This window comes from Saccopteryx leptura, chromosome 6 (assembly GCF_036850995.1).
Source record: "Saccopteryx leptura isolate mSacLep1 chromosome 6, mSacLep1_pri_phased_curated, whole genome shotgun sequence".
NCBI lineage: Eukaryota > Metazoa > Chordata > Mammalia > Chiroptera > Emballonuridae > Saccopteryx > Saccopteryx leptura.
The window spans coordinates 128,160,142-128,183,395 of NC_089508.1; the positions used below are offsets into that span (position 1 = coordinate 128,160,142).

General features: G+C 45.0%; 1 protein-coding gene across 4 annotated transcripts in view; it reads left to right on the forward strand.

Annotated features, from left to right (window-relative positions):
• Positions 1 to 23,254, forward strand: part of ARID3B (AT-rich interaction domain 3B) — a 126,951-nt gene that overhangs the window by 63,034 nt on the left and 40,663 nt on the right. For 3 of the 4 annotated variants that reach the window (XM_066342729.1, XM_066342730.1, XM_066342731.1), the window contains exons 1-2: positions 192 to 298; positions 3,188 to 3,825. The exons of the other annotated variant lie outside the window; for it this stretch is intronic. In XM_066342729.1, the coding sequence (XP_066198826.1) occupies positions 3,265 to 3,825 (561 nt within the window). In that variant the 5' untranslated portion in view covers positions 192 to 298; positions 3,188 to 3,264. Of the gene's footprint in view, positions 1 to 191; positions 299 to 3,187; positions 3,826 to 23,254 lie in introns of those variants that run through there. 4 annotated transcript variants of the gene reach the window in all.

Consider the following 23,254-nt stretch of genomic DNA (forward strand, 5'->3'; position numbering starts at 1 on the left):
GCGCCAACCCACTTCCGTTCACGACTCAGCTAGGCGGAGCCGTCCCTGAAAGTCACTTCCGTCGACCCCGCCCTTCATCCCTTTTTGGCGGCTTCCGGCTTCAGGCCGCGCCTCGTCCCGTGTGGCCCCGCCCCGTCCCCGCCCAGGGCCGGCAGGCGGGCCCCGCGGCGCCTCTTCCGGTGCGGGTCCCGCCCCTGCTGTGACCCCCGGCTGGGAACAAGTCTGAGACGCAGCGGTAGCGCCGGGCCTTGACCGACTCTCTCCTCCGCAGCTAGCAGACCTGGAGCGCCCCGCGCAGGTGAGCTGCGTGGGCCTGGCTCCCGCCGCCGGTGTGGGAGCGGGGGCCGTAGCAGGTGGAGGGGACAGAGCGGTCCAGGGGGAGATAGGTGTGCAGGGGTAGACGTGGAGGCGCTGGTCGGCGGGGCAAGGGGGCCGCACGGGGACAGTGAGAACGCCGGGAGGAGACCGGAGACGCCCTGTGCCCCTTCGGCTGATCGGAGATAAAGGGATGGGCAGGGGAAGGGCCCTCCGGGAGCGGAGAAGGCCAGTTAGGTACGGTTGGGGCCGTCCGAGCGGAGCCAGCAGGTTGGCTGGGAGGGCTCGGTAGAGGTTAAGAGTGATAGCACTGGATTGTGGGATGTGGGTGTAAAGAACAGGGGGGAGGAGTAACGGGGGCGGTGGGCACGGGACTCGCAGGGGGCGGTGGCTTGAGAAGTTCCGCAGCCAAGGTGGAGGGGACGGTGAGCCAAAGCTGCTGCAAACAGCCCGTCACTCCGGACTCGTTGGTCCGGGAACTGCAGGGGAAATGGGGGAGGGGCCATGCGAAGGGATGAAGTGGCGTGGGTCTCTGAGACAAGTTTTCCTACACGTGGGCAGGTGGTATTGTTGTATGGGTGTGCTGGCTGCTTAGGCCCCGGGGGAGGGGGAGATGGGCTTTTGGGAGAGTGAGAGGGTGTGTGTATAGAGTTGTAGAAGTGAGTCATTTCAATCTTACTGGGGAGGGACGCTATGGGACGCATCCTCCTCTGCGGGGCACAGAGTGCAGAGAAGATAGTGCCACGAGAAGCAGTTGTTCAATGACTGGCAGAACTGGGTTTAAAAAAAAAAGTCCTGCTCGGGTTTGACTGTCTACGATTATGATGAAGATTAGTACGGACAGCGTACTATTCGCTTTATTCTTTCGTTTAATTTTCTTTGATGCAAAATGTTCTTATTTTAAATGAACACTTGCTAACTGGGTTTAATGTTGGTATACATTTGTGTGTGTGTGTGTGCCTGCTTTGTTACACGATAAAAAGGGCTACAGAAGAAGGAACATATGATAAAGTGCTGAGAGGAATTAAAGGTCGTAGGAGGCATTCTTAGAATGCAAAAGCAGTGCTTCTAAGATAAACAGAAAATTAGAAATTTTTTCTTTTTTTTTTTTTTTTTTTTTTGTCTAGCTTTTAAAATTAGACCCTTTTTCTCTAACCCATTACAATATTTATCAATCTATGCAGTTTTATTGCTAGGTATGTTATGATTTCCCCATGAAATGCTGAAGATGCTAAAGACGTTTAGTTTTTTTTTTTAACCTTTTCACCCAATCCTAAAACAGCGGAACAATGCAGATATCAAGTTCCAACCTGTGCGGTGCATTCTCCTTTCGCATGATTGATAAACATGTAGGCCATATTGCAGGCTCCCTCTGGCCAAACCTCGCCCAGGCAAAGTAGCAATCTCCATTCAGTTATGGAGCCTTGCTGAGGAAAACACAACTCAAATGAGGCTTGTTGGGGGAAGGGACTTGGTGAGGAAGAAAGGAAGGGGCAGCGAGGAAAGGAGAGCCTGCGAAAGGGGTGTGTATTTGAAGACTGATAGGTAAGAATGCTGATAAACCAGCCCCCAGAATACTTTTGGGCCAAAAGCCTTTTTCTTTTTTGTATTTGTCAGAGACAATAGTAGATGTGAATCAGAAAGAAAGGGGCTGTCTATTTAAAATTTTAAAAAAGCATTAACTTGTTCTTTAGATAATATTGATAGCTGTTTCAAATGAATTAACTTTAAAATCTCTTGAGGAATCCCCCCACCCCCACCCCATTTGCTTGAGTGATGATTGCAATTTGAAACGCTTGCCTCCTTGCTGGATTGGGGAGCATACATTCTTTCATGTTGAAAGTGGATTCTTTTTGAGGTTATAATGTCCAGTTGGCATTTCCCAGCCCACTTGAAAGCAGGCTAATGATTTGATCTGGGAAATTTGAAAAGTTTAGACCCAAGAGCAGTTTGCTAAATTCTTCTTTTCTATGAAAGAAGTCATTCTGTCTGCTTGATAGCTCTGTGTTTAGCTTGGACCATAATTTCTTTCTCTGAAGTGCCTGAGAACATAAGTAGTATTTTCTCTTTTGTTGGCGAGCCCTTCTTTTTCTTTATTATTGTGGTTTTCATACAACCATTATATAGTGCGAACCCAGTTACCTTCCCAGTACAGTAATAAACAGAACATTTGGTAGTGCCAAGGGAGAGATCAGAACACAGATGTTTATAGATATCATCTAAATTTACTTTTGAAAACCTGCAGTAGTCCATCACTGCTGAGATTCATCCAATATTCCCCTCTTAAATCCTGTTTTTCTTCACACCCTTTTCTACCTACCTACCCCTGAAATTTCCACCACTTATTCAGCTTAAAAGTAAGGTGTTCAGTGTTCAGAACTCATACTCTTTTTTTTTTTTTTTTGTATTTTTCTGAAGCTAGAAATCAGGAGAGACAGTCAGACAGACTCCCGCATGCGCCCGACCGGGTGGCCACCAGGGGGCGATGCTCTGCCCCTCCGGGAATCGCTTCTGTTGCTACCAGAGCCACTCTAGCGCCTGGGGCAGAGGCCAAGGAGCCATCCCCAGTGCCCGGGCCATCTTTTCTCCAATGGAGCCTCGGCTGCGGGAGGGGAAGAGAGAGACAGAGAGGAAGGAGAGGGGGAGGGGTGGAGAAGCAGATGGGCGCTTCTCCTGTGTGCCCTGGCCGGGAATCGAACCCGGGACTTCTACACGCCAGGCCGACGCTCTACCACTGAGCCAACCGGCCAGGGCCAGAACTCATACTCTTCACTGCAGAAAAGAAAGCCTTTTTGTACCTGTTTTACGTAGTTTTGTGGGGGTTTTTCCCTCTTTTTTTCTACTTCTTTGTGGTTTCTATTGGTCATTTAAGGTTTAGACCCAGTGTGCCTGCTGGGCCGTGCCCAGGTTCAGAGCTATGCCGATTGGTGGTTGAAGCTTGAGGCCACGATGGAGCCGCTGCCGCAGCAGCCCCCACAGCAGCAGCAGCAGCAGCAGCAGCAGCAGCCAGCACCAAACCTCGCTCCTCTGGGGATGGATGCCAGAGAGAAGCAGGAACAGCAGATGAGAGAAGCCCAGTTCTTGTATGCCCAGAAGCTGGTCACACAGACTCTCCTCACTGCCACACCTGGGCGGCCTTCTGGCAGCCCTTCACTGGGCCCCTTAGCCAGAGTTCCTCCAGCCACAGCAGTGACCCGAGTTTTTAAACGGAGCAACCTGAACTCAGAGCCTGAGGAAGAGAAGGGAGGCTTGGAAGATGAGGATGGGGACAATGGCACTGCAGAGGTGACTGAGAAAGAGGCCCAGGCTGCTTCAAAATATTTTCATGGTCAGAAAGTGGCTCGCCAAGACCCAAGGGCGGTACCCATATCTGGTCTCCTTCCAGTGCCAGGCCCCCCGCTGCATGGACAGCAAGCTCAAGAAGACCATGCCAAGGACACTGCCAAGGTCCCACCTTCAGCCTCTACAGCTGGGCAGCCGGGCTGGAGTCAGGATGAGCAGCTCAAGCAGGTTAGTCCTTCTGGTGTGAGGGGTCATTTGTTCTTCCTAAAGGCTAGCCAGAGAGGGGTGCTGGACTGCCTGGGCTAGGATCTGTGTCAAGTCTATGCCTTCTCACCCCACTTCATGACCAGCAGTCTGTGCATGAGTAGACTGCATCTTTTTCGTCTTGCTTGCTTTCTTAATTAAAGCAAAGAAATGTGTAAGTTACTGTTCAAGAAGATTGTTCCAAGTCTGAAATGAAAGAATGTCAGTATAGTCTCTTTTTTAAAGGATGAATGAGGTTGCAACAATGTTATAAAGCAGGGGTAGTCAACCTTTTTATACCTACTGCCCACTTTTGTATCTCTGTTAGTAGTAAAATTTTCTAACTGCCCACCAGTTCCATAGTAATGGTGATTTATAAAGTAGGGAAGTAACTTTACTTTATAAAATTTATAAAGCAGAGTTACAGCAAGTTAAAGCATATAATAATAATTACTTACCAAGTACTCTATGTCGGGTTTTTGACAAGTTTGGCAGAATAAATCTTTATAAAACAACTTACTATAGTTAAACCTATCTTTTTATTTATACTTTGGTTGCTCTGCTACCGCCCACTATGAAAGCTGGAACGCCCACTAGTGAGCGGTAGGGACCAGGTTGACTACCACTGTAAAGGATATCTAAAAATGAGATATGCCACTCTAATTATAGTTTTTCTAGTAATGTAAAAGAACAGTTTTGCCTGTTTAGTAGCTCTAGGGTAACCCAGGGTCATACTCTGTGAGGACACTTTTGTTGTTTTGCAGCTAATCATAGCCTACTAGAAGCACTTGCATTGTGTATATTTCCCAATGAAGAACCTTGCAGACATGATTTCATTTCACCGGAAAGGGTAAACCAAAACTCTTTTCTTTAGCCAAGGCATGCTTAAGTGGTTTTTAAGTGTAGCTGAGCATCAGTGTCATCTAGGGAGCCTTAAAAAAGTATATAGATTGCAGGATCCTAATGAATGATCTCAGGATCGAGAGCCTAAGGAATCTGTTCTCAAACAAGCCTTTGACTTCTAATTCCTCCTTTCTGATTTGCAATGCGGTTTTTCCTCATGCAGAGAAGGGGAACAATGATAAGGTATTCCAGGTTAAGTTATTGATTGGTGGCCTGACCTGTGGTGGCGCAGTGGATAAAGCGTCAACGTGGAAACACTGAGGTCGCCGGTTCAAAACCCTGGCTTGCCTGGTCAAGGCACATATGGGAGTTGATGCTTCCTGCTCCTCCCCCTTCTCCCTCTATTTCTCTCTCTCTCTCTCTCTCTCTCTCTCTCTCTCTCTCTCTCTCTCCCCCCCCCCCCTCTAAAATGAATAAATTAAAAAATTAAAAAAAAAAAGTTGTTGATTGGTGTATAGGCAGGGAGCTAACGATAAAGGTAGTAATCTATTACCTGCATACTCTCCGCAAGCATGTGCTCTTCATTTGGTCCAGTGGTGCTGTTTAGAAATCAATTGCGAAAAGCTGTGGGTTTTCACTGGGCAACTAGAAGTCCCAAGGCAATTAGGAGAACATAAGACAAGTTCTTTGGAAGTTGGAAAATCAGCCCCATTGTATAAAGGAGCCTGTTCAGTTCATCTCAGTTTACAACAGCAGTGTTGGCAGGAGATTTGCAGAGCCAACAAAGTGGGGTTCAAATCCCATTCCCTCCACTTATCCTGTGATCTGTGGATGGGGCTCTTTGTCTCTCTGAGGTTGTGTCTTTTCATCTATGAGATGAAGATCTCACAGATTTCTTTTTTAGTGAATTAAAAGGGAATTTTAGTGTAATCTCCATTTGCAAAATGACAATCACACACCCTTATGAAAAATATACAGAAGTTGTCAGACTTAGTGGCTGGCAGAGAATATTTAAATATTTTGCAAATTTACTTGCTAACAGAACAAAAAACCTTGAGTCTGAGGTGAGGATTTTTTTTTTTTAATTAAACTTGTTTTTTAAGATTTTATTTTATTGATTATACAGATGGGGGAGAGCAAGAAACACGGACACACAGTTGCTTCACTTTAGTTCATTGCTTGCTTGTTGCTTGTCATATGTGCCTTGACTGGGCAAGCCCAGGGTTTTGAATTGGCAACCTCAGCGTTCTGGGCCGATGCCCCATTCATTCATTGCACCACCACAGGGTGGGCAAGTCTGAGGTATTATAGCTGCATGATTTTTCCATTATGTTGGCATACCATTTCTCATGTCTGATCCAGTGCTGAACTCCATGGTAAAGAAGTGCCACCTTGTGAAAGGGTGACTGCCACAAGCAGAAGAGAGAACAGGTGCAAAATGTATACCAGGGAGCAAATGAGTTTTTTGCTCATTTGCTCACCTGCCAGGTCTACCTCTTGAAGGATGGCTCCTTTTTGGTTTATTGAAAAGAAATGTACAATGGTGTAGATAGCAAACAATTTTAATGAAGTAAAAGGTTTCTGGCTCTCCTCTCTCTCTCCTTGATCCTGACCTCTGACAGCACACTGCAACGTTCTGCAGTCTTGCATTTTTAAGTTGTTATGATACTGTCTGTAGGGAGCCTAGAATGGGCTGCCAGAGAGACAGTCTGTAATTGAAAGTTCTTTCAAGATAAGGGCTTCTGTCAGGCCTGCCGAGGGAATAAGGAGGATGTTGTAAGGATTAACTGAGTCAGCATGTGGTAAGTGGTAGTGCTCCCGGTGCCCTTTAATATAGACAGTGCCACCTCTGCCCATTCAGCACCTCCCTGCTCTGAGGCAGGGGTGGTGGTGAGGCACCCTGAGGCTTTCCCTCAGATCACCAGGGAGGTAGTGGCAGAGATAGGACCAGGATCAGAAAAGCCCAGCTTCTACTACAGCAGCAGCCTGGCGGCTAGCCCAGACCTACCTCCCAGCTGATTGCCCGGTTTAGTGAAACATCTGTGAGCTGCCAGCAGCCCCCGCACTGCTGGGTGGTTGGCAGGGTTCCATCCTGACCGCTGAGTCAGCCCACAGTGGAATCTCGCCCTGACAGCACTGGGAAAGTTCAGGCCCAAGGCAGCTGGGCTGCCCCTGCCTTGGCAGCTGGCCAGCCTTTGCATGTGTGCAGTAGTTCCTAGAAAGTGCAGCCGCGTGTGAGGAACAAGTGGAGCTCCAGAGCCTGTCTGTCTTCAGGAAGTGCAGCAGGTGTTGGGGTCAAGCCGTTAGAGCTTTGAAAAACAGAGATTCTTCAGAACTGGCGTGTGCACGCACACATGTGCGCATGATGGCAAACACCCAATGCTGTGTTCTGGGCGGTGTAAGCCCCGTGGCTGCACTGCTCTGTGTTCTGGTAAACCGGCTATTGGCTTCTGAAACTCTGAATTCATTCTAAGTCTCTGAGGCATGCTCACTAATTATAGACTGCTGGGCAGAGCACTGCCAGAATGTTCTATAAGTGCCAGCAAACCTGAGGCCTAATCTCACCCCTGATTTTCCTTCCCCCTGGAGCTGGAGATCAAGAATTGGGTTAGGCGGTCATTGAGTAACAGTGACTTAAAACCTTAGGTGTGTATGTACCTCCTTTTCCTTCTGAACTTAATTTTACAAAGTCAGTTTGGTCTGTGCCCTCCTTTGTGTGATCCTGCTTTTAAAGCAGTAAGCAATGTTCTTGGGGATTTAAAAACCATTTTTTTTAAGTTTTACCTTGGCAGAGGGGCTAAAACAATGTAGTTGGGAAAACCTGTAAGAACCATTAGGAACTACGAGATTGGTTTTTTGTTCAGAGTCTTTTGTTTCTTAAGTAGTTACTTAATGGAGAGCAGAAATAAAGGATCTCTTGCTCCAGCAACAATTACAAAAATTAACACAAAATGACCTTATTGTGAATGTGCTGCAGTGTTCGCTATGTTCTGTTACACAACAAACATTTAGAGAGGCTCTTTTGGGCTCGGCCTGTGTTCCCTGTACTAAGACATGCTTCCCCCTTGAGGAGCTCATCACTACTGGCAGAGGCAGTGGAAACTGCAAGAAGGATGGGTCTTGGGGTGCAGCAATTTCACTCTGTTTTGAGTCAGCTGAAGCTGGGCTGCTCAGTCTGAGCTGGGCTGCAGGTTGTTTAAAACAAAGTTCCACTTCCAAAATTCATACACCAATGTAAAATTTTGTCTGTAGCATAGATAGCATAATTTGGTAAAGCAACAGGAATACTTAAAAATATTTTGCAAGATTCAGACGGGTAGGTAGGGGAGGCAGCACACATCTGCCAACTGAAAAGCAAAACTTGAAAACAAGTTTATGCGTGCTACAGATTATCTTTCGTGTCTGAAATCCCTTTCTTGGAACATATGATGTTGAAAAAATGTCATGGATTTTTCTTTGAAAAAACTTTTAGAAAATAATTGCTTCTCAAGTCTGGGTTTGTGTTTTGTTGTGTTTTTTGGGTTTTTGTTTTTTTTTTGTATGTGTGACAGACAAGAAGGGAGGGAGATGAGAAGCATCAATTCTTCATTGCGGCTCTTTAGTTGTTCATTGATTGTCAAGTCTGGGTTCTTAGCATGTGGGATTCTCTGACACTAGAGTGCTGGAAAGATGAATAACATCCCTGAGCCCAGGGTTCTGAAGGCTGTCGGATTTCAGCTGGCAGAGCAAGTCATCGTAAAAGAAGGCAGCAGACAAAGAGCTGAGTGGCCTTCTCTCAGGGGACATCAGGAGAGTTCTGTCAGCATCCAGCAAACTGAGGGTGATGCTGGTCGAGTAGGGGTGGTCTTCTCTCCTCTTGGAAAGAGGGCTGTTCAGGCAGGACAGGCTTTCTCTGTCTTGAACTCCTTAGTGGGTCCAAAGTTCCAGAAAGGCTTAGACTTCCTCCCATAGACGAGAAAGAGGAGCAATGGCTGGACAGGTGTGTGTGAGCCAGGCCTTGTGGCAGTCATTCCAGATACTGAGTGTGGGAAGATGACTGACTGCTTGGTCTCCAGAGCCTGCCACCCAAGAGTCCCTCTGAATAGTGAGGTATGTTCTCTTGGGTTCATTCATCCTGCTTTTCTTGCTACATGCTGCCAGTCTCTGGAAATTAGATGCTTTTTGTACAAACTATTGCCTGGGGAAAAAAAAAAAAAGGTCAAAACTTTTCCCACTTTCTTTGCAAGTTTACCTCACCTGCCCTTAGCATATAGAATCACAGTGGGATCCATCGAAATAGGGGTTTTCTTTTTTTCTTTTTTCTTTTTTTATTTTTCTGAAGCTAGAAATGGGGAGAGACAGGCAGACAGACTCCCGCATGCGCCCAACCGGGATCCACCCTGCATGCCCACCAGGGGGCAACGCTCTGCCCACCAGGGGTCGATGCTCTGCCCCTCCGGGGTGTCGCTCTGCCGTGACCAGAGCCACTTTAGCGCCTGGGGCAGAGGCCAAGGAGCCATCCCCAGCGCCCGGGCCATCTTTGCTCCAATGGAGCCTCGGCTGCGGGAGGGAAAGAGAGAGACAGAGAGGAAGGAGAGGGGGAGGGGTGGAGAAGCAGATGGGCGCTTCTCCTGTGTGCCCTGGCCGGGAATCAAACCTGGGACTTCTGCACGCCAGGCCGACACTCTACCACTGAGCCAACCGGCCAGGGCGAAGTAGGGGTTTTCAATGGGAGGCGATTTCCCACTTCTTTCTGCCTCCAGGGGATGTTTGGCAATGTTAGGAGGTGTTTGTTTGGTTATCATGACTGGGGCAGGGGGCTGGGGATGGGGTGAGACATGCCACTGGCAAATAGGTAGAAACCAGGGACAGTACTAAACAGCCTACAACGCACAAGACAGTCTCCTGCGACAAAGAATTATCCTGGTCCACAATGTCCCAGAGGATGGTGGTCCTCTCCTACCATCCTCAGGAAGTGAGTTTAAAGATATTACACAGTTGTTTGGGTTTTTTTCTTTTCTTTTATTGTCTTCCTTCCTTCCAAGTTACAGCAAGCAACTAAAAACCATCTTTCTATAAACAAATGGTAATGTTTCTATTTGCCAGTACCCAAGCTCATTGTCCATTTTTCTTTGCCCTCCCAGGGCCATTTCACTTTTCCCTAAAATTTCTGCATTGGATTCATATATTTCACTTTCTCCCCAAAAGCTCAAAATTATCTGGAATCATAGAGATTTTGATGTATTTTTCATTTAGCTCTCTAGAGCTATGCTATGTTTTAAAAATAAAGATATTACAAAGGTGGAAGAAGAAGATGAGTTTGAAAGATCTCTGTAAAATTTATACTGTCACACAAAGGCTGACTTGTCCTTAAGACCTAAAAGCTTTGTGGAGCTACCGCTTTTCAGTCTCTGCTCCCTTTGTGGGTAAGATGCTCCCTGAGTCTTGGACACTACTCTAAAACAGCTCCTGTTTTTCTAGAGCTGTGACGAGGTTCTGGTATGCTGGGATTCTCTGAAACGTTTCAGGATTATGTAAGCTGAAACCATTCTACTTTTTTTTCCCATTAATTTGAGAGAGAGGGAGAAAGATGGAGGAAGGGAAGAAGAGGGGAAGGAAGAGAGGGGACTATGCTCTGTCCTCTTGTCCTTGGAGCCACCCAACCAGGGCCTGAAACCATTGTGCTTTTTGAAGCTGCTTCTTCCATATTAAAATAGGGATATGTGCATATATATATATTTTAGGTAGAATTAAGTTTTACTTATATTCTTTTTTTAAAAATTATTTTTATTTATTTTAGAGGAGAGAGAAATGAGAGAGAGAGAGAGAGAGAAGGGGGGCAGGAGCAGGAAGCTTCAACTCCCATATGTGCCTTGACCGGGCAAGCCCAGGGTTTTGAACCTGCAACCTCAGTGTTCCAGGTCTGCGCTTTATCCACTGTGCCACCACAGGCCAGGCTTATTTATATTCTTATACATCCAGCATCAATGACTTAACTTGGGTCCTGATCTTTTTCACCGAACACTAATCCCTCTATGCTGTGTCCTAGATCTCGTGCCCTCCTAATTTTCAGGGACATGCTTCATTGGCACACCCCCATTTCCCTGACTCTTTGGACTCACTCCCTTCTGAACCCTTTTCCACATACACAAATGTTCTATTATCTCCCAGATTAGAAAAAGAAATCTTAATCAGTAAATCTGCCTGATTCTGTTGTTACAAAGAAATGAGAGGTCACTTTTAAAACTCTTTCCCTTCCAGCACCTCTCCTCCGGCTTGTTCTGTAGACCTGTCTCCCCACCCCCACACAAAGCTTTTCAGGGAAGTGCCTGCAAGCCTTACCTCTACTTTGTCACCTCTTCCTCCTCCTCACTCCTCAACACTCTTTAGTTTAGAATCTAGATACTGTCTCTTCCATGTTCCAGGATTTCCTGTTGGTAAGGTTGCCCAGTGCCCACCATGTTGCTGAGCCCAGCCTGCCCTCACTTCGTGTCATCTCTCAGCAGTATCAGATACAGTGGACCCCTCTCTCCTTGACCAGTTCTCTTTTGCTTTCTATAGCCCCTCTGTTAACTTCTGTTTCTTATCTTTCTTTTCTACCTGATTTCCATAACTCCCAAGTTCCCCAAGGCTTAGTCTTAAACTCTTCTCTTTGTGTCCCCCACTGAGCAATTTTTTTCACTTTCATGGCTTTACTTACTATTCTGCAAGCCTTTGATTCCAACGAATGGTTTGATCTCGATGGATATATTCTCACCCACTTGACATTTCCACTTAAACATGTTCTACTGGCATTTCTGGTTTAACACATATCAAACTGAACTCTTGGTTTCCAGCTTACTGCCCCACAATGATTTCCTCCTTTATTATCCTTCTCTGTAAATGCCATTTCTTTTGAGTTGGTAATTCATATCAGATACCTTAGAGTTGACTATCTTAACTCCTACTCTGTTACCCCATCTGGTGATGTCCAGTCTGTCACCAAGTCCTAACAATTCTCTCATCTAAATATCTGGAATCTTGCTACTTTTCTTCTCCACTGTCTATGTGATCCGAGAGACTGCCTACTGCTGTACATATCAACTTGTTTGCCCTCCCTCCCCCATTCTGATCCATGCCCTAAACAGCAGCTAGAGTGATCTTCTAAAAAATAAATAAGACTATGTCACTCCTTTAATGCTCCCCAAGTGTGATGTCAGTTGCTGTAAGTAGAAAAGCAAAAATCTGTGTAATCTGATCCTTGCCTGATTCTCCAGCCTCGTGTTTGTCAACGTCCTGACCTATCACTGTACTCCACTGTCCTGTCCTTTGCATGTGTTAGTTCTGCTTAGACCAATCCTCCAGGCTCTTACCCAGCCTTCAGTTCTCCCTTCAATACCACTTCCAGTCAAGATGGCAGCATACCTAAACATGGTACTTGCACTCCCTACAACTGTTATTCAGAACTGCCTGAAATCTCGCCAAACAGAAGTCCTGCAACTAGGGATTTAAAGAAGCTGCCACATGGATACTGTCAGAGGGGCAGAGATACAGAAGGGGCTGGTTGCACACCCATGTGTGATAAATAAAAATCCAGAGGGATAGCTTGGCTGTGGAGGTTCCCCCTGAGGAGCAAGGGGTCCCAGCCTCACATCACACCATGCTCCCCAGCCCAGCACTGGGAGGAAAAGTCCCCAAAACTTCAGGGTATAAAACCAGCAGAGATTGAGACTAAGGGAGACAGAGGGTTGCTAGAGTCCTACACAGTTCCTCTTAAAGGACCCGCATTTGTTCTGACTCATTCTTTCTGAGCTCCTGCGCTAGGGCAGCAGCTTAAAAGGCACCAGGGACTTAGAGGGAGGAACTGAAGTATCTGGCATCAGAGCAAGCGCTGAGAGTGGATGGTCAAAGGTGGGGCAGCTTTCTCCCAGACAGAAGTGCTGGCAGAGGACACTGTTCCTTTGAGGAGCCCTTCCTCTACCCCAGCAGAGCTATAGGCAGACACTGTATCTGAGTCTCCATCAGCTTGGCTATCACTGTGTCACCCTGGTGATTCCATGAGACTCCACTCCACCAAACTTGTGGGCCCACCCAAGTTGCTTCCTGTGTTTTTTCCACATGAACCGCCCATCTAGGCTTAGGCTTCAGACTTTGCTAAAATCTCAAACAAGCAGCATCTGGCCTAGTGTACCCCGTACCTCTCATCACATGGCTCCAGCACTGGCACTAGTGGCAGCCAGCCCTGGTTCACAGCATGGCCTCTCCTGGGCACCACCAAGCCCAGCACAAGTAGCAGCCATCTGCAGATTGCTTTGTAGTTCAAACCAGGTAGCCCTGGGCAGAACACAGGCAGTGGCTGACCTTGGCCTGCACCTCCTAGGAGGCCCCAGAGCCTGTGCACCTGGTAGACAGCTTCAGACCACATCAAAACACAACTCAACCACCTCAATGACAACACACTGAAGATGGCGACTCAGGCACCAGAGCCCTGCTGAAGTAAATCCCACTCTGTGGGAGCGGGCCTCTGTGCATCTGATCCTCCTCCATGGTCATTGGTATTTGCAGCCAGTTGTTGTAGTGGATTGTCCTGGCAGTGAATCCCTCCCATTGATGTGTCAGCAGCAGTCAAGGCTCAACTACAACAGGAGGGTGCATATAGCCCACATGGGGGTGGCACACCTGGAGTGTCCCACTTGGTTGTGCCACTAGACCCTACATTAGGTCACTCTACCAATCCCAGGGTTTGTAGCAGCTCTACCTAATACATAGAAACAAGTACAGGGAGGTAGCCAAAATGAGGAGACAAAGAAACATGTCCCAAATGAATGAACAGAACCAAACTCCAGAAAAAGAACTTAACAAAAGGGCGACAAGCAATCTAACAGATTCAGAGTTCAAAACACTGCTTGCTTGCCTGACCTGTGGTGGTGCGATGAATAGAGCGTCAACCTGGAATGTTGAGGTCACCATTTCAAAACCCTGGGCTTCCCTGGTCAAGTCACATACAAAAACCAATCAATGCCTGGCCGGGCGGTGGCGCAATGGATAGAGCATCGGACTGGGATGCAGAGGACCCAGGTTCAAGACCCCGAAGTCGCCAGCTTGAGCACGGGCTCATCTGGTTTGAGCAAAAGCCCACCAGCTTGAAGCCAAGGTCGCTGGCTCCAGCAAGGGGCTACTCAGTCTGCTGAAGGCCCACGGTCAAGGCACAGATGAGAAAGCAATCAATAAACAACTAAGGTGTTGCAATGGAAAACTAATGATTGATGCTTCTCATCTCACTCCGTTCCTGTCTGTCTGTCCCTGTCTATCCCTCTCTCTGACTCACTCTCTGTCTCTGTAAAAAATAAAATTAAATTAAAAAGTATTCTTTAAAAAAAAAATCAATGAACAACTAAAGTGAGACAACTATGAGTTGATACTTTTGCTCCACTCCCCTCTCTGTCTCCTCTTTCTATAAAATCAGTAAATAAAATCTTTAAAAAACCCTGCTTTTAAAGATGCTCAATGAACATAGGGGAAGAGTGGCTGAACTTAGAACTTCTCAACAGCATAGAAGACACAGAAACCATAAAGAAGAACCAGTCAGAACTTACGGAATCAACAGCAGAGTAGATGAAGCTGAGAATTAAATCAGTGATTTGAAATCAAAGGAAGAAAAAAAACATCCCATCAGAACAACAAAAAAAGGTGATGGTGTAAGGAGCCTTTGAAACAGCTTCAAGTGCACCAACATTTGCATCATGAGGGTGCCAGAAGGCGAAGAGAGAGCAAGAAATTGAAAACCCATTTGAAAAAAGAATGAAAGAAAGGCTGGGTAGCTCAGTTTGTTGGAGCATTGTCCCAATACACCAAGGTTACAGGTTCCATCCCTGGTCAGGGCACATACAAGGTGAACCAATGAGTGCATAAATAAATGGAAAAACAAATCAATGTTCCTTCCTCCCTCCCTCCCTCCCTCTATCTCTCTCTTTCTCTCTCTCTCCCCCCCACCCTCTTCCTTCCTTCTCTCTCAAATCAATCAATACATTTAAAGTTAAAAAAAATTTTTTATTTAAAAACAAAAATAATGACAGAAACTTCCCTAACCTGGTGACAGAAATAGACATACAAGTCCAGGAAGTGCAGAGAGTCCCAAACAGGATAAAGGCAAAGAGCCCCACAACAAGACACATAGTAATTAAAATGCAAAAGGTTAAAGACAGAGAGAGTCTTAACAACAGCAAGAAGAAAGCAGTTAGTTGCCTACAAGGGAGCTCCCATGATACTGTCAGCTGATTTTTCAATGGAAACTTTGCAGGCCAGAAGAGATCAGCAAGAAATATTCAAAATGATGAAAAGCAAGGACCTACAACTAAGATTACCCAGCAAAGCTATCATTTAGAATCAAAGAACAGATAAAGAGCTTCCCAGACAAGAAAAAGCTAAATAAGCTCATCACCACTAAACCAGTATTATATGAAATGTTAAAAGGTCTTGAAGAAAAAGAAAAGGTAAAATAATATGAATAATAAAGTAGTATTAAATACATACCTATCAACAAATGAATCTAAAAAAACAAGTGAACAAGCAGAACAGAAACACTCATAGATACAGAGAACATTTTGACAGTTGCCAGATGGGAGGGTGGTTGAGGGGGATGGGTATAAAGGTGAAGGGATTAAGAAATACAAGTTGGCTATTAGAATAGTCATGAGGATGTAAAGTACAGCACAGGGAATACAGTCAATAATATTCTAATAACTATTGTGTCAGATGGGTATTAGATTTATCGGGATGATCACATACTTACATAATGTCTAATCACTGGGGTATATACCTGAAACTAATAAATATTGTATGTTGACTATAATTGAAAAATAAAAATGATTTTAATTAAAAGCATCACTTCCTCAAAGGCATTGTATTTACCTTTAGTGTAGATCAGGTTATATGCTGTCATCAAACATATTTCTGTATTTGTGTGGTTGGTTTGATATCTGTTTCCTATACTAGATGGTAGTGCTCTAAGCGAACAGGGATCATATCTGTTATATCATTGTCATTGTATCCCAGTACCCAGCCATAGGATGGCAGGTCAAAGGCACCGAATAAATACTGTATTTGTCTCTTCTACTTTCTTTTTATTTGCCCTGTTTTTCATGTGAATGGCACTATTTTATTTCCTGAAAAAGAATTAGACTCGGTTGAATAGAGATCAACCAGCAGTAGAGCATTGGCTTGGTGTGTGGAAGTCCTGAGTTTGATTCCTGGTCAGGGCACACAGGGGAAGCGCCCATCTGCTTCTCCACCCTTCCCCCTCTTCTTTTTCTCTGTCTCTCTCTTCCCCTTCCACAGCCAGGGCTCCATTGGAGCAAAATTGACCCGGGCACTGAGGATGGCTCCATGACCTCCTCCTCAGGCACTAGAATGGCTCCGGTTGCAACAGAGCAACAGCCCAGATGGGCAGAGCATTGCCCCCTGGTGGACATGCCAGGTGGATTCCGGTCGGGCGCATGTGGGAGACTATTTCTGCCTCCATGCTTCTCACTTCAGAAAAATACAAATAAGAAAGAAAGAGACTATTTTCTAGAGCATTTTTTAGATTCATAACAAAACTGAGCAGAAGACACAGTGATTGCCCACATACCCTCTGCCAGAGCATAGGCATAGCCACCTTCATCAACAAATCCCCTCCCAGTGATGCATGTGTCGCAATCAGTGAACCTCTGTTGACACATCGTTGTCACCCAAAGTCCATAATTTACATTAGGGTTCACTGTCAGTGTTGTATATTCTTTGCATTTGGAAAAGTCTATAATGGTATGTCTGAACCATGTCTCACTGCCTAAAAATCCTCTCTGCTCTACTTGTTTATCCAGCCTGTTCTTGGCAACCATAATTTTGCCTTCTCCAGAATGGTATCTATTTGGAATCATACTGTATGTAGCCTGTTCAGATTGGCTTCTTTCACTTAGTAATATGCATTTAAGAATCCTCCATGTCTTTTTTTTTTTTTATTATTCATTTTAGAGAGGAGAGGGAGAGACAGAGAGAGAGAGAGAGGAGAGACAGAGAGAGAGAAGGGGGGAGGAGCCGGAAGCATCAACTCCCATATGTGCCTTGACCAGGCAAGCCCAGGGTTTCGAACTGGCGACCTCAGCATTTCCAGGTCGACGCTTTATCCACTGCGCCACCACAGGTCAGGCCCCTCCATGTCTTTTCATAGCTCAATAGCGCATTTCTTTTTAGGGCTGAATAATAATTCCATTGTCTGGAGGTACCACAGTTTGTCCATTCACCTACTGAAGGACATATCTTGGTTGCTTCCAAATTTTGGCAAATATAAATAAAGCTTCAATAAACATTTGTATAGAGGTTTTTGTGTAAACATAAGTTTTGAACTCATTTGGGTAAGTATAAGGAGCATGATTGCTGGGTTGCATGGTGAGAGTGTGGTTGGTTGGTTTTGTAAGAAATTGCCAAACTGTCTTCTCAAGTGTCTGTACTATTTTACATTCCTACCAACAATGAAAGCATTTCTATTACTCCTCCACATCCTTGTCAGCATTTGATGGTGTTAGTGTTTGGGATTTTGGCTATGTTGGGTTTTGTTGTTTTTGAAAATTAAATTTAATGAGGTGACATTGAATAATAAGGGTATGTAGGTTTCATGTAAACATCTCTACAGCATTGGAACTGTTGATTATGTTGTGTGCCCATCACCCAGAGTCAAAGCATTTTTCGTCACTGTATACTTGTCCCTCTTGACTCTCCTCCCCCAACCTCCATTCCTCCATGTTGGATTTTTGTGAGGGGGGGGGTTATGTTTATTGACTTTTAGAGAAGCAGGAACATTGATCTGTTCCTGTATGTGCCCTGACTAGGGATCAAATTGGCAACCTCTGTGCTTGGGAACGATACTCTAACCCAGTGGTCCCCAACCCCCGGGCTGCAGACCAGTACCGGTCCATGGGCCATTGGTACCAGTCCGCAGAGGAAGAATAAATAATTTACATTATTTCTGTTTTATTTATATTTAAGTCTGAACGTTGTTTTATTTTTTTTAAATGACCAGATTCCCTCTGTTACATCCGTCTAAGACTCACTCTTGACGCTTGTCTCGGTCACGTGATACATTTATCCGTTCCACCCTAAAGGCCGGTCCATGAAAATATTTTCTGACATTAAACCGGTCCGTGATCCAAAAAAGGTTGGGGACCACTGCTCTGCTCTAACCAACTGAGCTTTCCCACCACGGTGTGTTTTTTGTTTTTTTTCTTCATTAAAATTTTCATTGAGCCTGACCAGGCAGCGGCGCAGTGGATAGAGCATCAGACTGGGATGCGGAGGACCCAGGTTCGAGACCCCCAGGTCACCGGCTTGAGTGCAGGCTCATCTGGTTTGAGCAAAGCTCACCAGCTTGAGCCCAAGGTTGCTGGCTTGAGCAAGGGGTTACTCGGTCTATTGTAGCCCCACAGTCAAGGCACATATGAGAAAGCAATCAATGAACAACTAAGGTGTCGCAATGAAAAACTGATGATTGATGCTTCTCATCTTTCGCCGTTCCTGTCCATCCCTCTCTCTGACTCTCTCTCTCTGTCTCTGTTAAAAAAAAATTTTTTTTTCATTGAGATAATTGTAGATTCACATGTAGTTGTAAAGAAATAATTTAGCGAGATCCCTGTACACCAGGGGTCCCCAAACTTTTTACACAGGGGGCCAGTTCACTGTCCCTCAGACCGTTGGAGGGCCGGACTATAAAAAAAACTATGAACAAATTCCTATGCACACTGCACATATATTATTTTAAAGTAAAAAAACAAAACGGGAACAAATACAATTTTTAAAATAAAGAACAAGTAAATTTAAATCAACAAACTGGGCCTGACCTGTGGTGGCGCAGTGGATAAAGCGTCGACCTGGAAATGCTGAGGTCGCTGGTTCGAAACCCTGGGCTTGCCTGGTCAAGGCACATATGGGAGTTGATGCTTCCAGCTCCTCCCCCCGTCTCTCTCTCCCTCTCTCTCCTCTCTAAAAATGAATTAAAAAAAAAAAAATCAACAAACTGACCAATATTTCAATGGGAACTATGCTCCTCTCACTGACCACCAATGAAAGAGGTGCCCTTCCAGAAGTGCGGCGGGGGCCGGATAAATGGCCTCAGGGGGCCGCATGTGGCCCGCGGGCTGTAGTTTGGGGACCCCTGCTGTACACTTTGCCTTGTTTTCTCCAATGGCAACATTTTATAAAACTATAGTAAATTAGCCTGACCTGGAATGCTGAGGTTGCTGGTTTAAAACCCCAGGCTTGCCGAGTTAAGGTACACATGAGAAACTACTATGAGTTGATGCTTCCTGCTCCTCCTCCCTTTCTCTCTCATCTCTCTAAAATGAATAAATAAAAATCTTTTAAAAAAGAACTATAATAAATGATTACATCCTGGATTTGACATTGATCCATTGACCTTATTTAGGTTTCCCAAGTTCTACCAATATTTTGTGTGTGTATTTCATTTTTAAGCCTATTGTATGTTTAACACGTCTGAAATTCTTGTTATTTTATCAATGCATTTGACGCTGTAGGTTTTTGTTGAGGTTGGACTTTTGCTGTATCCCACAAGTTCTGGTATGTAATGCTTTCATTGGTTAGTACTAAACATTTCCTAATTTCAGTTGTGATTGCTGTTTTAACCCATGGGTTGTTCAGAAGTGTTTCTTAGTTTCCAAAAATGTGCTATTTTGTCTTTTTTATTTTTATTTATTTTTTTGAGAGAGGAAGGGATAGAGGTGAGAAGCATTAACTCCTAGTTGTGGCATCTTAGTTGTTCATTTTTATTTTATTTTTTTTTACAGAGACAGAGAGAGTCAGAGAGAGGGATAGTCAGGGACAGACAGACAGGAAAGGAGAGAGATGAGAAGCATCAATCATGTTTTTCATTGCGCGTTGCGACACCTTAGTTGTTCATTGATTGCTTTCTCATATGTGCCTTGACCGTGGGCCTTCAGGAGAGCGAGTAACCCTTTGCTGGAGCCAGTGACCTTGGGTCCAAGCTGGTGATCTTTTGCTCAAACCAGATGAGCCCGTGCTCAAGCTGGTAACCTCAGAGTCTCGAACCTGGGTCCTTCCGCATCCCAGTCCGACGCTCTATCCACTGCGCCACCGCCTGGTCAGGCATTAGTTGTTCATTGATTGCTTCTTATATGTGCCTTGACTGGAGGGCTTAAGCCAAATCATTGACCCCTTGCTCAAGCCAATGAACTAGGGTTCAAGCCAATGACTTTGAGCTTCAAGCCAGCAACCTTTGGGCTCAAAACAGTGACCCCAGGGTCATGTTGATGATCGTATACTCAAGCTGGTGAGCCCATACTCAAGCTAGATGAGCTCAATCTGATGACCTAGGGTTTTTGAACCTGGGTCCTCAGCATTCTAGGTTGATGCTTTATCTGCTGTGCCACCACCAGTCAGGCCATTTTTTTTTTTTTAATTTTTATTATTGATTTCAGTAAGAGAGGGAGGGGGAGGAGAAAGAAAGAGGGAAAGAGGAGCATCGAGCTGTTCCTGTACATACCCTGACTGGGGAACGAACTAGCAACCTTTGCGCTTTGGGACAATGCTCTAACCAATCAAACTATCTGACCAGGGTGCTTTTTTTATATTAATATATAGCTTATAATTAAGCTCTAACCATTGTGGTTAGAGAACTGGTGTAGTGTCAATTTTCTGGAATTTGTTACAATATTCTTTGACCAGTTTTCATAAGTTCTCTATATGTGCTTGGAAAGAATGTATATTCTTTATTTGATAGATGTGGGGTTGTGTGTCTATCTTTTGGATCAAGTTTACTAATTTTCAAATCTTCTAATCCTTACTAAATTTTTTGTGATTAGTTTCACAAGGTGAAGCAATATTCCAGTATAGACTGGCCTTGTTTTGATTAGTGTGTTTAACACATCTTCTGATGTACATTTTTTTCTTACACATTCCAATCTTTACAAGACCACATTTAAAAGACCTGTAATCTCTGCCCTTTTTTTTTTTTTTTTTTTAATTATTTTTAGAGAGAGGTGAGAGAGAGAACAATGGAAGGAGAAGCAGGGAGCATTAACTCATAGTAGTTGCTTCCTGTATGTACCTTGACCAGGCAAGCCCAGAGTTTTGAACTGGCAACCTCAGCATTCCTGGTTGATGATTTATCCATTGCGCCCCCTCAGGTCAGGCTTTGTCTTTTTTATTAGATTAATTTAATTAGGTTGAATTATGTTAGTTATTAGTGTTGGTAATATATTTCAACCTGTTTCTGCCCTAACTTTGGATTTTCAGTTTAGCCCTGTTTTTCTTTGCTTGTTTTTTCCTTCCTGTCTTTTATTCATTTGATTGAGTTTCCTTTTCTTTATTCATTCTTTACTTCCTCTGCTGGTTTAAAGTTTATACTTTCTGTTTCTATTTTATTAGCTGCTTTTAACTTGCATTCTTGGTTTTTTATACTACCGTCAAACAGTGCTAGGAATTTTAGTTTTTCAGCCTTTCCATTCACATCTTTTATTTTATTTGGCCATTATTTTAGTTTTAAATTCCTCCCCCAAATTGTTCCCCTGCCACCTCCCAGGGTATTTATTCAGACTTCCCAGGAGTTTATCCATTTCTCTTCTCACCATTACTTCTTATGTCACATCACAGCCTTTCTGTTTGGACTCTGTCTTTTCCTTTTTCACTAACTCTGTTACCAGAGCTTTGTATATAGTAAATTCAATATTGGCATGTCTGAAAAAAGTCTTTTAAATTTATACCTTTATTTTGCCCTTGCTCTTGTACATTGTAGCTTTAGATTCTACATAGATGGACCATTATTTTTCTCAACACTTTAATGATAATATTCCATTATCTCCAACTATTTTTGCTGTTGTAAAGTCTATTGTACATTTCATTGTCACCTTTGTGAATCATTTACTGTCTTGGAGCTTTCAATTTTTTTCTTTTAGACTGTTACTTTGTGTTTGTACGGCAGTATTTTAGTATTGGACTTAATTTTATTTATCCCTCTTGGGCCTCAGTCTGCCCCTTCAACCTGATAGGACATTGAGGGGGGTGCCTTTTTTTTTTTTCTTTCTTGGCTGCTATTTTTTTCTCTTTTGACCACTACACTAATAGAAGTATTTGAACCTTCTCATTCAGTCTTCTATGTATTTTTCCTTTTGTAACCTTATTTCTTTATATCATTCATCTGCATTCTGGAATATTTTTACATTCCGTTTTCTAATTTTTAATTCTCTCTTCAGCTCTATTTGACTTTGTTTAAAAATTGTTTATCTTAATATTGTGTTTAATTTTTTTTTCTTTTTTTTTTTTTTGTATTTTTCTGAAGCTGGAAACGGGGAGAAACAGACAGACTCCTGCATGCGCCCGACCAGGATCCACCCGGCACGCCCACCAGGGGGCGACGCTCTGCCCACCAGGGGGCGATGCTCTGCCCCTCCGGGGCATCGCTCCTCCGTGACCAGAGCCACTCCAGAGCCTGGGGCAGAGGCCAAGGAGCCATCCCCAGCACCAGGCCATCTTTGCTCCAATGGAGCCTCGCTGCGGGAGGGGAAGAGAGAGACAGAGAGGAAGGAGAGGGGGAGGGGTGGAGAGGCAGATGGGCGCCTCTCCTGTGTGCCCTGGCTGGGAATCGAACCCGGGACCCCCGCATGCCAGGCCGACGCTCTACCACTGAGCCAACCGGCCAGGGCCTGTGTTTAATTTTTATACATAGTGTGGCTCTCAATAATCTGTATGTAGGCCCTGGCTGGTTGGCTCATCAGTAGAGTGTGGCCCAGTGTGTGAAAGTCCTGGGTTCCATTCCCGGTCAGGGCACACAGGAAAAGCACCCATCTGCTTCACCACCCCTCCCACTCTCCTTTCTATCTCTCTCTTCCCCTCCCACAGCCAAGGCATCATTGGAGCAAAGTTGGCCTGGGTGCTGAGGACGACTCCATGGCCTCCATCTCAGGTGCTAAAATGGCTCTGGCTACAACGGAGCAACTGCCAGATAGGCAGAGCATTGCCCCCTGGTGGGCATGCTGGGTGGATCCTGGTTGGACGCATGTGGGAGTCTGACTGCCTCCCCACTTCTAACTTCCGGAAAAAAAAAAATGTATGTTCACCTGACCGGGTGGTGGCGCAGTCAGTAGAGCGTGGAAGACTCAGGTTCAAAACTCCGAGGTTGCCAGCTTGAGCGCAGGGTCACTGGTTTAAGCATGGGATCATAGACATGACCCCATGGTTGCTGGCTTGAGCCCAGAGGTCGCTGGCTTTAAGCCCAAGGTCACTGGCCTGAGCCCAAGGTCGCTGGCTTGAGCAGGGGGTCACTCGTTCTGCTGTAACGTCCTGGTCAAGGCACATATGAGAAAGCAATCAACTAAGGAGCCAACTAGGAGCTGCAATGAAGAATGATGCTTCTTATCAATCTCCCTTCCTGTTTGTCCCTATATGTCCCTTTCTGTGTGTCTGTCAAAAAAAAAGAAATCTATGTTCTTGGCCCTGGCTGGTTGACTCAGTGGATAGAGCATCCCCCCAGCATGAGGATGTTCTGGGTTTGATTCCCGATCAGGGCACACATGAGAAGCGACCATCTGCTTCTCTCCCTTTCCCTCTC